The 14,299-nt window shown below is 42.8% G+C and overlaps 1 protein-coding gene across 2 annotated transcripts in view; it reads left to right on the plus strand.

Annotated features, from left to right (window-relative positions):
* PDPR (pyruvate dehydrogenase phosphatase regulatory subunit) overlaps window positions 1-13,798 on the plus strand; it is a 40,398-nt gene extending 26,600 nt beyond the window's left edge. For both annotated transcript variants that reach the window (XM_023556682.2, XM_003417079.4), the window contains exons 15-18: window positions 4,029-4,123; window positions 5,628-5,717; window positions 6,892-7,074; window positions 7,702-13,798. In XM_023556682.2, the coding sequence (XP_023412450.1) occupies window positions 4,029-4,123; window positions 5,628-5,717; window positions 6,892-7,074; window positions 7,702-8,106 (773 nt within the window). In that variant the 3' untranslated portion in view covers window positions 8,107-13,798. The remainder of the gene's footprint in view (window positions 1-4,028; window positions 4,124-5,627; window positions 5,718-6,891; window positions 7,075-7,701) is intronic.
* The last annotated feature ends 501 nt before the right edge of the window (window positions 13,799-14,299 follow it).

Genomic DNA, 14,299 nt, shown 5'->3' on the forward strand with positions numbered 1-14,299 from the left:
TTTTTTTGCGCTTTAGGTGAAAATTTACAGCTCATGTTAATTTCTCATACAAAAATTTATACACATGTTTTGTGACATTAGTTGCAACCCCCACAATGTGACACCACACTATCCCTTTCCACCCTGGGTTCCCTTTGTCCACTCAACCAGTTCCTATCCCTTCCTGCCTTCCTCCAGACAGGAGCTGCCCATTTGGTCTCATGTATCTGATTGAACTAAGAAGTACACTCCTCACATGTATTAATTTTTGTTTTATAGTCCTGTGTAATCTTTGTCTGAAGGGAAGAACACACCCAGCATTTCTCAAGCTGAAAGAACTGAAGAAAAAATTCAAGCCTCGAGTTGAAATACTGAAGGATTCTGTTGGAATTAAATGATGCAGGAAGCATCAAAAGAACTTGGAAAGAATACAGTCACTATACGAAAAAGAATTGGTTGACATTCAACCATGTCAGGAGGTAACATATGATCAGGAACCGATGGTAATGAAGGAAGAAGTCCAAGCTGCACTGAAGGCATTGGTGAAAAACAAGGCTCCAGGAATTGATGGAATACCAGTTGAGATGTTTCAGCAAATGGAGACAATGCTGGAAGTACTCACTTGTCTATGCCAACAAATTTGGAAGACAGCTGCCTGGCCAACCGACTGGAAGAGATCCATACTTATGCCTGTTACCAAGAAAGGTGATCCAACCGAATAAAGAAATTATCGAACAATACCATTAATATCACATGCAAGCAAAAGTTTGCTGAAGATTATTCAAAAGCAGCCGTAGCAGTATATCAACAAGGAATTGACAGAAATTCAAGCTGGATGTAGAAGAGGACGTGCAACCAGGGATATCATCGCTGATGTCGGATGGATCCTGGCTAAAAGCATAGAGTACCAGAAAGATGTTTACCTATGTTTTATTGGCTATGCTAGGGCATTCAACTGTGTGGATCATAACAAATTATGGATAACATTGCAAAGAATGGGAATTCCAAAGCACTTAATTATGCTCATGACAAATCTGTACATGGATCAAGAGGCAGTCATTCGAACAGAACAAGGGGATACTGCTTTGTTTAAAGACAGGAAGGGGGTGCATCAGGGTAGTATCTTTTCACCATACCTATTCAATCTGTATGCTGAGCAAATAATCTGAGAAGCTGGACTGTATGAAGAAGAATGGGGCATCAGGGTTGGAGAAAAACTCATTAACAACCTGTTTTATGCAGATGACACAGCCTTGCTTGCTGAAAGTGAAGAGGACTTGAAGCAGTTACTGATGACGATCAAAGACCACAGCCTTCAATATGGATTACACCTCAACATGAAGACAAAAATCCTCACAACTGGACCAATAAACAATGTCATAGTAAACGGAGAAAAGATTGAGGTTGTCAAAGATTTCATTTTACTTGGATCCATAATCCACAGCCATGGAATCAGCAGTCAGTAAATCAAAAGACACATTGCATTCGCCAAATCAGCTGCAAAAGACCTCTTTAAAGTGTTGAAAAGCAAGGACTAAGGTATGCCTGACCTAAGCCATAGTGTTTTTAGTCTCCTCACGCACATTTAAAAGCTGGACAGTGAATAAGGAAGACTGAAGAAGAATTGATGCCTTTGAATATTCAAGAATATTGAATATACCATAGTCTGTCAAAAGAATGAACAGATCTGTCTTGGAAGAAGTACAACCAGAATGCTCCTTAGAACCAACGATGGCAAGACTACATCTCACATACTTTGGACATGTTATCAAGAAGGATCAGTCACTGGAGAGGGACATCATGCTTGGTAGAGGGTCAGGGAAAAAGAGGAAGAGCCTCATCAAGATGGACTGACACAGTGGCTGCAACAATGGGTTCGAGCACAACAGCAATTGTGAGGATGGCGCAAGACCAGGCAGTGTTTCATTCTGTTGTGCATAGGGTCGCTATGTGTTGGAACCGACTCCATGACACCTAACAACAACAAGAGTCTTTGTCTGAAGAGTGGGCTTCAGGAATGGTTTCAGTTCTCGCTTCACAGAGTGTCTGGGGGTCATAGTTTCAGGAGTCCCCCCAGTCTTCGTCAGACGATTAAGTCTCATCTTTTTACATGAATTTGAGTTCTGCTCCATACTTCTCTCCTGCTCCGTCCAGGACTCTCTGTTGTGTTCCCACGTCAGGGTGGTCTTTGATGGTTGCCAGGCACCATCTAATTCTTCTGGTCTCTGGCTGGTGGAGTCTCTGATTTATGTAGTCCTTTAATCTCTCGGTCTAGTATTTTCCTTGTGTATTTGGTTTTCTTCATTCTCCTTTGCTCCAAGTGGGGTGGGATCAATTGATGCATCTTAGATGGCCGCTCGCAAGCTTTTAATACCTCAGACGCTGCTCACCAAAGTGGGATGCAGAACCTTAATAAATTTTGTTATGCCGGTTGACCTAGATGTCCCCTGAAACTATGATCCCCAGGCCCCAGCCCCAGCTACTCTGTCCCTCAAAGTGTTTGGATGTGTCTAGAGAAACTTCTTAACTTTTGCTTTGGTCCAGTTGTGCTGACTTCCCCTGTATTGTGTATTGTCCTTCCCTTCACCAAAATGGAACTGTAACAATCTACTATCTAGTCAGAGAATTCCCCACCCCACCCTCATAACCATCAACGAATGCTTTTTTCTGTGTTTAAACCTTTTCTTGAATTCTTACAGTAGTGGTCTCGTATAGTATTTGTCCTTTCGTGACTGACTAATTTCACTCATCATAGCACCCTCCAGGTTCATCCATGTTGTGAGCTGTTTTTCAGGTTCATCATTGTTCTTTATCATTGCGCGGTATTCCGTCGTGTGTATGTAGCATAATTTATCGATTCTTCTGTTGATGGGCATGTAGGCTGTTTCCATTTTTTTGCTATTGTGAGCAATGCTGCAATGATGGATGTGCATGTGTCTATTCATGTGACGTCTCTCATTTCTCTAAGATATATTCCTAGGAGTGGGATTCTTGGATTGTATGGTACTTCTGTTTCTAGCTTTTTAAGAAATCACCAAATCATTTCCAAAGTGGCTGTACCATTTTACATTCCCACCAGCAGTGCATAAGTTTGTCTGTTAGCCACCTATAATTTTCAAAGAATTTTAGAAATTTTTATATATATTAACTAATTGTTTCGGTTTAACTAAAATTTTCTTCAAAATTTCCCCTGAGCTTTTTTTTTTTTTTTAAATAAGGATGACTCAGTTTCCTTCCTTAGCAGTCCTGGTGGAGGAGCAGCCCCTCCTCTTTTACCACCCCACTCCAGGTTCAACCCCTCCCTCCCACCTACTTAACTGTCTCCTGCCCGTTGCCCCCAGTGTTTGCTCTCCCAGGCCCTCATTCTCAATTTCTCGTAGCAGATGTGATTAACTTCTTGCTTCCAGACTGGCAAACTATAGACTCTTACTGGACAAATTTTTTTTCATGGACTATACTAGGTAGTTAATATGTCATTAACACCAGCTGCTGTCAGAAGCATCAGAGTCCATGGTGGGTTGGGTATCTCTCTTCTCGGGCTCTCCTCCGGGCACTAGTTTGGATCAGAGCTTTTTCCCTCATGTCACTGCACTGTTTGGAACCTGTGGCTTTTAAAGTCACTGGGAGGGGGGAAAGAACAGGAATTGTGCAGGGGGGTGATGGCCAGGCCTGGAAACAGGTTTGTGTCCCATTGGCCAGGACTTGGTCTTGTAATCCCACGCTAACTGCAAGGGAGGCTGTGGCACGCTGTCTTCCTGTGTACCCAGGAGGAGGAAGCATACTAGCCAAGCCCTGTCACACCAGTACTGGCAGTTGCCATATTTAGCAGGCCTGTCAGTAGAGAGGTGAATCGGGATGCTCTGCGTCCATACTTAGATTGCTGTGCACAGGGATGTTTTCGTAGTCTTACCACCCAGGGCTGGCCCTAGATGAGCAAGCCCAGAATGAACCTTTCCCATCACCCCAGCTGTTCACCTGGGGAACCTTTCCCATCACCCAGCTCTTCACCTGGGGAAAAAAAAAAAAAGAACTTGTTCTTTCCTGTTTAGCCCTCAATCTCATTGGCCCCCGAGCAGTTGATGTTCTGTCTGAGTTGTCCTACGCGCCTATGACTCCTGACCACTTCCCAAGCCTCTTTTGCAAGGTGAGTGCTAGTAAAGTTCTATTTTTTAAATGAGTGGGGATTTTTCTTTTATAATAGTGGCGATTACATATTATTCTTAAAGAGCAGTGCCCACAAAGAGTGTGTTGACCTTTAAGTGAGTAAATTCCTTTTTTTTCCCTCCTTCAAGAGCTTCTTACTTAATAAGCATTAGGATATCTTTAAGGTAGATTTAGATTGTGAGGATGGCACAGGACCAGGCAGTGTTTTCGTTCTGTTGTACTTAGGGTTTCTGTGAGTAGGAAGTGACTCAGTGCACCTAACAACAACAACAAAAAGGTAGATTTAACTTACCTGAATGTTACCCTTTGCCATCGAGTCAATCCCAACCCTGTAGGACAGAGTAGAACTGCCCATAGGGTTTCCAAGGAGCGGCTGGTAGATTCAAACTGCCAACTTTTTGGTTAGCAGCCAAGCTCTTAACCAGTACTCCACCAGGGCTCCTAGGACCCCTTTTTCTCTATGCAATGCTTCCTCTTTTTCATACACAGAGTAATTTTTTTGCACATGGCATCTTCAGGTAAGAAATGTTTGGGTGAAACCCTGAACAACTTACATAATTTTCTTTGTTATAAGGGACAACTGTAGCTGAGTGAAACTAACTTAGTAAAAGAAATACAAACTGAATAGTCTAGGAAGCAGCTGGTAAGAGGGGTCCAACTTAAAAGGAGCAAGTAGGAGACAGCACTGATGGAGGCTCTTTGAAGTTCAAACCAAAGTTGGGATCCACCTACAAATTGTTTTTACAGTTTTCCTTTTTTTCCATGCCAAAAGGAAAGCACCAGAAAACTCTCCACGGTTGGCTATCAGCAAATGCCTTCATGGCGCTCTGTGCTTCCTGGAAGAAGTGATTCATATGCTTGGCTCTAGAGAGTACCACATCATATCAGGCTTCCTAGGGAAGCAGTTCGCTATCACACAATCTGGGACTTACCACTTTCTCTTAGGAACAGTGGTTGAGTCAGTGACCCCTGTTAGGTAGCTGAGCTGCTGAAAACATGTTTTGAAAATCAGAAGCTAGGTCTCTGAGCCCAGGGTGACAGATGAATCATGTTCTGTAGGTATCAGGCATCAACTTTGTGTGGCAGGTGCCTGGGATTTATCTGCAGAGCCCTCCAGCCTTCATTGCTCCCAAAAACCCTGACTAAAACAGTTCTTTGGCAGGACTTCGCAAAGAAATATTTCATTCTTGTCAAAGACTTTGCCTCCGCTTGCTGCACCAACTTCTCTAAAACTTCTGAAGAGGTGAATTCTATGGGAAAGGATACTGTAAAGGCTGTGCTCCATTCTCAGAGACCTTGAAAACAAGCCATTGTCAGGATGAAATTCTTCCGTTTACGTATGCCTTCTTTAGGAGACAGAGTTAATGAGTAGGGGTTACCTTGAGCATTCATTCCTGTAACAGACGCGAATTGAGTGCCTACCCCCACCCCCCACCCCCTCGCCAAGAGTTTCCAAGGCTGACTTTCTCCCTTTGTTTCCTCAGGAGATGAGTGTGGGCTATGCAAATGGCATCCGGGTGATGAGCATGACTCACACAGGAGAGCCGGGATTCATGCTTTATATCCCCATCGAGGTGAGAGGGCTCCTGAGTTTCTAGGAAGTATAGATATAGCTATCTATGTCTGACTGGGCCTTTATAATTGAGATAGGCTGCACTGAGGAGATTTTTAAATGTTTATCTGAGTTATTTAAACTTTTTTAAAAGGTAGTAAATTCACATGGTTTAACAAAACCTGATCAAAAGTATTCAGTGCTGTCTGACCAATTCCCACAACAGTCACCACCACTGATAGTGGTGTTAACTTTTTGCATGTCTTATCAGATTTTTATGCAGGTGTAAGCAAATTCAAAGACATTCTTACCCTATTTTTTTAAATATTTTATTTTTGGTGAAAATATGCACAGCAGATCATATACCCATTCAACAGTTTCTCCACGTACAGTTCAGTGACATTGGTTACGTGCTTCATGTGGTATTACCATCCTCGCTGCCTCTCCCTGCATTGTTTCACCACCGTGGACGTAGATTCACTGCCCCATAAACTATCTATGCATTGGAGTTACCGTTGTCATTTTGATTGGATATAGATAATTCTTTAAAAGAATGCAGTGCTCAAGTCCAACATTCTTTATTAATTTAACTAAGCTGTGTTTTTAGTTTGAAGGTGACTTCAAGTGACAGTTTCGGTTCAGGGTTCAGAAATTTTCTTAGGGCAACAGATTCAGAGATTCCTCCAGCTAACCCCTCTTTTTAAAAGCATGAAGCATACTACAGTTCCTCATTTTTTCAATTAACAGTTTATCTGAGAGATCTTTACATGTTGATACCTGCAGAGAAAGGGCTTCCACCTTCTTTTCTTTTTTTAAACATTGACCTAGTATTCCATCATATGGTTGAGGGGTGAGTCGCGATTTATTTAACCAGCCTGGTACTCATAGACATTTATGGTATTCTCAGCCCTTTGCTGTCATAAATAATTCCGCAATGTACAAGATGATCTCTTTCCTTATGGCTAACACCAGCACACAGAGCTGTCAGACTTTGGCTCTCTGCCAGCCTGACAGAGAAACACCAGCTCAGAACTCCTGGGCTGTAGCTCCTTGGGCTGTTGAGGATGAGGCACCCTGGGAAGACAACCTTCTCCTTTGTCCAGGTTAATAGTGTCACCCATCAGGCACTCCCAGACATATTCTGTGTCCAGTTCTGAAGCGTCTGCTGGTTACTAACCCTCCATCTCTCCCTGTAGTATGCCCTACACGTATACAATGAAGTGATGAGTGTTGGGCAGAAATACGGAATCCGAAATGCTGGGTATTATGCTCTTCGCAGTCTCCGAATTGAGAAGTTTTTTGCCTTCTGGGGTCAAGATTTAAATACCTACACAACACCCCTGGAATGTGGACGAGAGTTTCGGGTGAAATTAGAGAAGGTACTGTATATCCCCACACTCCAGTCTGTCACTCAGTCTCCTTAGTGGTGAAATCAGCATTAGAATGGGAAGACAAGCTGATATGGGAAGAAAAGTGTAAAAATATTGAAACCTCAGTGATAAAAAAAAAAATTTTTTTTTATTTTTTCAGTGATAGCATCAGGTAAATAATGCTGATTAGGATGTCCTTAGACTGAAAATTTTATCTGTGGGATAAAAAAAAATTAACACGAGGACACAAAAAATGGGTAACACTTGTTTCCAGCACTTTGCTCTCTTTTAGGTTGGGTGCTTCCTGGGGAGTTTTTCTGCTTCATTACGGTAGTTAATTAACAAACCATAAATATTTATACAAATTGGTCATCTTACAGTCAGCTGCCTAATTTTTTTGTTTGTTTCTTTCTTTCTAAAGTAATACATAAACATGTTTTTTTTTAAAAAAATCATAGTTCAAGAGAATGTACACTGAAAAGTGAGTCTGTTTCCAGTGTCTGAGCCCTTTCAATCACACTGTCTCCTTTGCCAAAAGAACCAGCTTCTTATCTCTCCTTTCAGAGAACTTCAGTGTATGCAGACGTATAATTATATAATTTTCCATCCCATCCCAGCGTATCCTCTCTTTTCTAGGGGATGGATTTCATCGGTCGGGACGCCCTGCTGCAGCAGAAGCAGAACGGGGTGTATAAGCGCTTCACTATGTTTATTTTGGACGATCACGACACAGACCTGGACCTCTGGCCTTGGTGGGGAGAGCCCATTTACCGAAACGGGCAGTATGTTGGCAAAACCACCAGCAGTGCCTATAGTTTCACCTTGGAGCGCCACGTGTGCCTGGGCTTTGTGCACAACTTTTCCGAGGACACCGGCGAGGAGCAGGTGGTAACAGCAGATTTCATCAACCGGGGAGAGTATGAGATTGATATTGCAGGGCACCGGTTCCAGGCCAAGGCCAAGCTCTACCCCTTCAGCTCCCTCTTCACCCATAAACGCCGAAAGGATGACATGGAGCTAAGTGACTTCCACGGAAAGTAATGCCAGGACAGTCTCATCTCCTCCCCCATCATCTTATCAGCGGAGGAGGACACCTTAGAAGCATCTCTTTCCTCCTTCTGATCCCTCCCCTCTTCTTTTCTAACACTGACCTTCGTCTCTTTCCTCCTTCATATAATTTTAAACTTTACCTACTCAATCATTTTGCTTTGAAGCCTCTTGTTCTATCTTCTCCTTTTGCAGTCCTCCTTCTAATACTCACTCTGGGCTTTTCTTCCTCCCCCTTTACCTGTCTCAGATTCCCGTGGTGGCAGGAAGTGTGTCTGACAGGACAGGAGCGGGCTCCTTGTGGAAGTGGGTTGAGGTAACAGGCTGACTTCAAATATTGTATCCCCAAGCAAGGAATGCTGATGTTGTGCATGCCTCAGGGCAAGAGGTAATCTCTCTCGGGCTAACTGTGGGCTAACTGTTCTCTGAGTAACCTGTTAATTTTGGCGGGGTTGCTAGATGTCAGACTCAGCCCCATGGAGTAGCTTGTGCCTTTTAGCCAGGCAGATCTCTCTCCTCCTGTTCCATTGTGCTGTGCATTTGGCACTCTGATACCTCTAGCAAGAGGACAATCATCTACCTCACTGACAAGAGGCTTGGCATGTATGTTATCTGGTCTGCAGCAGAGACAACCAGTTAACCCGACCCCATCCTCTTCCTCCCTACATACAGAACCAGCTGTCAGAGCTTTGGGCTAGGACAGCCCTGCCTATAATTTTCTTCATCTCTTGTTAATATCTATGATGAGTGATTTTTTTTTTTAGCCGGGTAAACAAGTAAGCCGCAGTGTTTGAAAGGGAAAAACCGTGTTGCCTTTTGTGTTGCTTTTCCCAGCTGAGGGGTCTGACCTCAGAAAGTACACCACCACTGAGTTGAGTTTTCTACTATTCAAACAGTGCTGCTCTTCTTTCACCTGTTCAAAGTTCAGGCATCCCACCTCAATTTTCCTGTTCTCCAGGTACATTTCACTTTACCAGTTCAACCTCACCTGACCCTTCTGTAGCAGGTCTACTAGTTCTGCATCATTTTCTGTCCCTTGAGAACAGGGAGGGGAAGGTAAGGTGTGTGCTCCTGGTTGAGTAACCAAACCTTGCTGGCCATGTGGAGTCCAGAAAGCTGCTGGAATCCCAAACACAGAGCAGACCAAGCCACACAGAGATGCCCCACACGGCTCTCCTGGAGCCTATGTAATGTGGAGGTTAAGTTATAGAAGCCTAGAGGTGCATCCCTCTTCTCCCAGACTTTTTCTTTCTCATGTAGTATCCCTCCAGGTCCTCTGGAATAGAAAGTAACCTAGTGTACCACAAGAGGGCCCTGCACATTTTTAGTTACTGTCTCTGTTTTCTGAAGGTAAAACTTAGATATCACAGACTATGCTATACAGTCCCAAGTTCCAACACTTCATTTTCTTTTGGGTATAGATGGCCCTGATCTGTTTTTTGTTTTGTTTTGTTTTTCTTAAGTGCAAACAAACTACTATTAGAGATTTTAATTGAATGGTAGCATTTGTTGTCTTGGTATCTTGGAAGCATTAGCTCTGATGGGACTACAATATAAAGTCCTTTCATTTTGTTAGCACAGCTTGAAATTCTGAGGTGTCTGCATTTTCTGACATTTCTTTGGGATCTTAGTTTACCCACTTAACCAGGTTGGCACCTTGTCCCTTGTAGGTATTTCTTGCCATTTCCCCAGCTAGACCGTTCCTAATTGATGACTGACTTCAGTGTCTATACTTTTTGGGGTCTTAGTTGATTTATTAAGAGGGCAGGTGATTAAAGTTCTGTTTGGGGGCCTGGCTATTTTAGAGCAAATGTGTATTTAACTAGCTGAAAGATGCTGCTTTTAGCCAAAGAGGAGAGAAGAAGTGTCACCTAGCCGGGCAGCAAAGCAGTGACTCAGCAGCTGTGAAGGAATTTGGGGAACAGGAGTGGGCATTTGGCCAAATGCAGGAGTTACCAGCAGGGTAACTGTCCTGAGACTATGGAAACAGAAGACATAGAGGCACAGGTAGCCTGTGATGTGTCAGGTACTTGCACCATCCAAAGTTGTCCTTGTAAATGAAAGTTTATTTGAGATTGAATCCAGAATAAATTCTTGATTTATCCATAAATATCACTCTTTCAGTCTTAAATGTAGCAATAAATTTGCAGTTTAACTATAAAAGAGAAGTGTTATATCACTTAATAAGATCCAAATTGAAAAGATAAAAGTCCTCCCTACAGTTTAAAATTGGAGAATGCCATCATCATAGTGTATTATTTAAATACAAATAAGTGTATTATTTAAAGTTTCATCAGAAGTGTATTTAACATGGAGTTTTAAGACTTTGGATTCTCTCTTTTTCTGCACTTGCTAATCTCTAGCTAATTGCTGTTTTGCTAATTAGTTATCGTTTCTAAGAAGTAGGAAGTAAATCTGATATTGTGTCCAGAGTCATGGAGCGACTTTCCAGTGAACCAGAGCTAGAAGTCCTGGCCTCCTGTTTCCTGATGTTGCACTCTTCCCCCTTGAGCCAACAGAACAGTACTTCCCTTACTGGAAGAAAAGACGTGTGGGACAAGCACTCAGGACTGCAGTTTGAAAATGTGTCGTCCTTAAATAGGTGTCATACTTCTGAGTCCCTGGCAGGATTTGATCTTCTGGGTATCACTTGTTTACTGAGTGCCCTGAAACACATATTTATCTTTTGGCACCTTAAAATTCATCCTTGAGGCCTCTTGGTTCATTCAAATATAGGTACTGTGAATCTGGTATTTGTGTGGATTTGGTACTGGTGTTGAGTTCTTTGAACAGGCAGAGCTGAAGATGAGTAACTCTCTTGCCTTTCACAGAATTACTTTCCCTCTGTCTGGTGTCATATGCATCTTAGACAGTAAAGAGGACATTTAACCTCGCTGACCCATTGATGTCAAATGGTAAAGTGCTCTGGACTCCTGAGAGGTGGGAACCTCTTGAGTAAATGAGGTTGCCGATAGGTGGGCTAGATCCAGAGGACTGGCTGCAAGTCCAGCAGGAATAAAGGACAATCAGAACATCCTTACTTGTTTAATGTTATTTGCATCTCTTGGGCAGTGGGGCCACAGATGTGCGCCTTATGTGACAACTCATCCCAGAGAGCCAGTGGGTCTGTCTTCTCTCCCATGAGATTTGAGGGATTCTGAGCCTCTTGTGAACAGGCAGCATGGCTGAACTTGAGCTTCAGGTGATTGGGCATTTTCTTCTCTCTGAAATTATCATTCCTGACATCCTCTGCACTCCGTGGAGGAAGGGCTCTGCGTTCTTCTCTTCTGTCGTGGCAGCATATTCAGTTAAAGAATCTTTTTGAGCCTAAGAACAGAAAATGTGTTGGCCTCAAGCAGGTGAAGACCCAGGATTGCAAGTCTTCTGTGAGTCTTTTCCTCCCTTGAAATACCTTCTAAGTACATACCATTCCCCTCTTCCTCCCAGTTACTCACGCTGTGTGTAAATCCTGTTTTATAATTCTGCCAGGTCATTTGACTTAAGATCTCCCTTCCTGAAATTGTTGGATCAGTGTATATCTTCACCAGAAATAAAAAAAGAAAGATCTCCCTTCCCTGACACTGGCACTGAGATCAGAAAGGCTCTAATTCAGAAAGCTTTCAGAGCAGACGGGGACAAGAGCTTTAACTACGTGGATAGCCTGCTTGATGTCTCCTAACCTGGGCTGCAGTCATGCATAGTGCTCTTCTGGGAGTCCTTCAGCCCCAAGTCTGAGAGACACCAGGGACACAGAGACCAGCCAGCCCGCCCAGTGATTTACACCACCAGTTTTCACTTTGGCCCCAAAGACCCCATCTCTGCAGGAATAGAACCCAGTCACTTCAGTCTGGTTCTCATCAGGAGGAGTCTGTCCCTGCATTGTAGCTCCTTGTGCAACCAGCAGTCTTACCTGTTTCCCTTCTTTCCTGGGCTATTTCCAAGAAAGTAACTAAAATGTGATGAAAAAATTAATCTTCAACTCTTACAGTATATTACCCTGCCTTTTGCATGCACTTGAAATGTTAACCCCATCGTCCACCACCACAGTATATATGGTAGTAGTGGTATGGGGATGATAGTAGCTTTCTAAAAGTGTCAACTGCTTCTCTGAAGAGATGACCCACGGCCTTGATTTCTGGCTATTTATCCTCTGGCTTCTGGGCATATCTGCAGACGTTTGAGTGAGTCTTCACCATCCTTTGATAAACAGCAGCTCATAAAATGGGCTCTTCTATGACTTGTTGACCCCAGAACACTGTGTCCTGATAGAGCAATTGCATTGGCTTGCTTTCAGGGACTAGCTGCAGGACTCATTGTTATATCGTTTTATTGCCTCTTGGCCAATGTAGTAAACAAAGGACCCTCTCTAATACCTACGAGATAGAGGTTTGGTCAGCAGTGGTTAATACTAATGAATAGCCTTCTGCTCCTTTAATTTTCTTTCTGCACCCTCTCAACCCTCATAAACATGGATATGAGCAGTATTCTGTCAACCCGATAACAGGAAATTTTTTCTCGTAAATAAAGAATTTCCATTTTGCAAATGCCGTTTGCAGGCACATGGATTCAAGGGAAGCACAGTTGAGTGGGAGAAATGGTAGACGAAAAAATAGGATGTTTGAGGCATTAGCCACATCCTTTCTACTTGCAGTAAGGAACGAACAAACCATGGGTCTTCCTGTCAGCGCCTGCCTACCCCATCACCACCTTTGGCCTCCACTTAAGGTGCTGAGTTGTAAGGCTCCTTCATTGTCAGTATAGGACCTGCCATTTGTAGTCCTCCGTTGCCACCAATGCACAGTCTCCAAGAGGACTGAGTATTTTTGTATGTCTTTGCCTTCCCTTTGTCCATTAAACTCCAGAATTCTTCCTTGTACAGTATGATTCATTACTTCTCTGAGCAGAATGTCTTCATCTCGTGGAGAATTAAACATTTCTTCATGGGTCATTTTTCTCATGATATTTAAATGTACCTATTTTTATCCTTTGCAGACTATCTCCTGCCTTCTTGTTTTCCTGTCTTTAAAAGACAGAGATTGCAGGAGGTAGGGATGATATTTTTAGCATGTTTCAAAAGATCTATACCAAGATTTTCTTTGCACACCGAGAACTGGAGCTTAGAGCACCTCTTTCTCTAAGCCACGTTCTAGTGCCTTACACTCCAGGATGTCCAACGGTGGATATAGGCAGCAAGATAAACAAAGGAAGTAACTTCATTTCAGTCTGTGGGTCTCCATCCACCCTGCATAGCTGCTGCTTCCCCAGTACACATGGGTGTGGGGTAGAAAGCTTTTCAAGCTGTGTTTCATTGAAGGATTTTCTAGCAGCACAATTAACACTTTACTCTGTGGTCAACTCTTGGAATGTATAAAAATGCCACTGTAATTATTGTAAAGTACTATAATTCATTATTTGCATTTTTAAAAAGTGCAGTTCAGCTCAGCCCTTTTCTGTTCATGTTTAGAGTTAGAATGTGGTCCTGGAGACTCGTGAGGCACTTTAGTAAATGGAACCTTTTCTCAAGAGTCGGTGACTTTAGGCACACAGAGTGACTGAGCATTTCTGCCCTCCATGGACATGGTATTAATGTTGTGCACTGTATTTATATCAAGCTAGATTTGAATTAAGGTTTTCTTTTCATGTTATTAGGTTTGTAAATGAATAAACAGACATTTTGATTACTCTTGTCATGTCCACTCGTGAAATGTTCTTCATCTATAGGAACTTGGTCTGTGTATTTACCATCAAAAAGGATAAACATTGCACATAAAATCATTTCTGCCTGTGTTACCAAAGTGTAAGAAAGAATGTGGAAATCAACTTAAAGAAGACGTAGGCATTTATCCTACCCTCATGCAGTGGTAGAGTGAGTGAGAACAGAGGGCCTCCATTCCTCCCCCTGAAGTTGCGATTGCTGTTTCAGGATTTGGCATCCTGCCTACAGTAATGTAATACGAACCTGACACTTGACATAATCACCCATGTACACACAAGTCCATGTTTGTGTGGAAGTCAAGGGTGTGTGCTTGCTCACACCTGTGGGACGAGAAGAACATTATCTGAGAGAAGCAGCCAGTAATCTTGTCCTACTTTGAGCATCTGAGCCACAAATTTAGTCAGTGAGCTTTATTCTGTTTATCCAATTACTTTTAAAGTAGCTACATCTGGGAATCCCATAGGTTGGCTA

Source organism: Loxodonta africana, chromosome 21 (assembly GCF_030014295.1).
Source record: "Loxodonta africana isolate mLoxAfr1 chromosome 21, mLoxAfr1.hap2, whole genome shotgun sequence".
Lineage (NCBI taxonomy): Eukaryota > Metazoa > Chordata > Mammalia > Proboscidea > Elephantidae > Loxodonta > Loxodonta africana.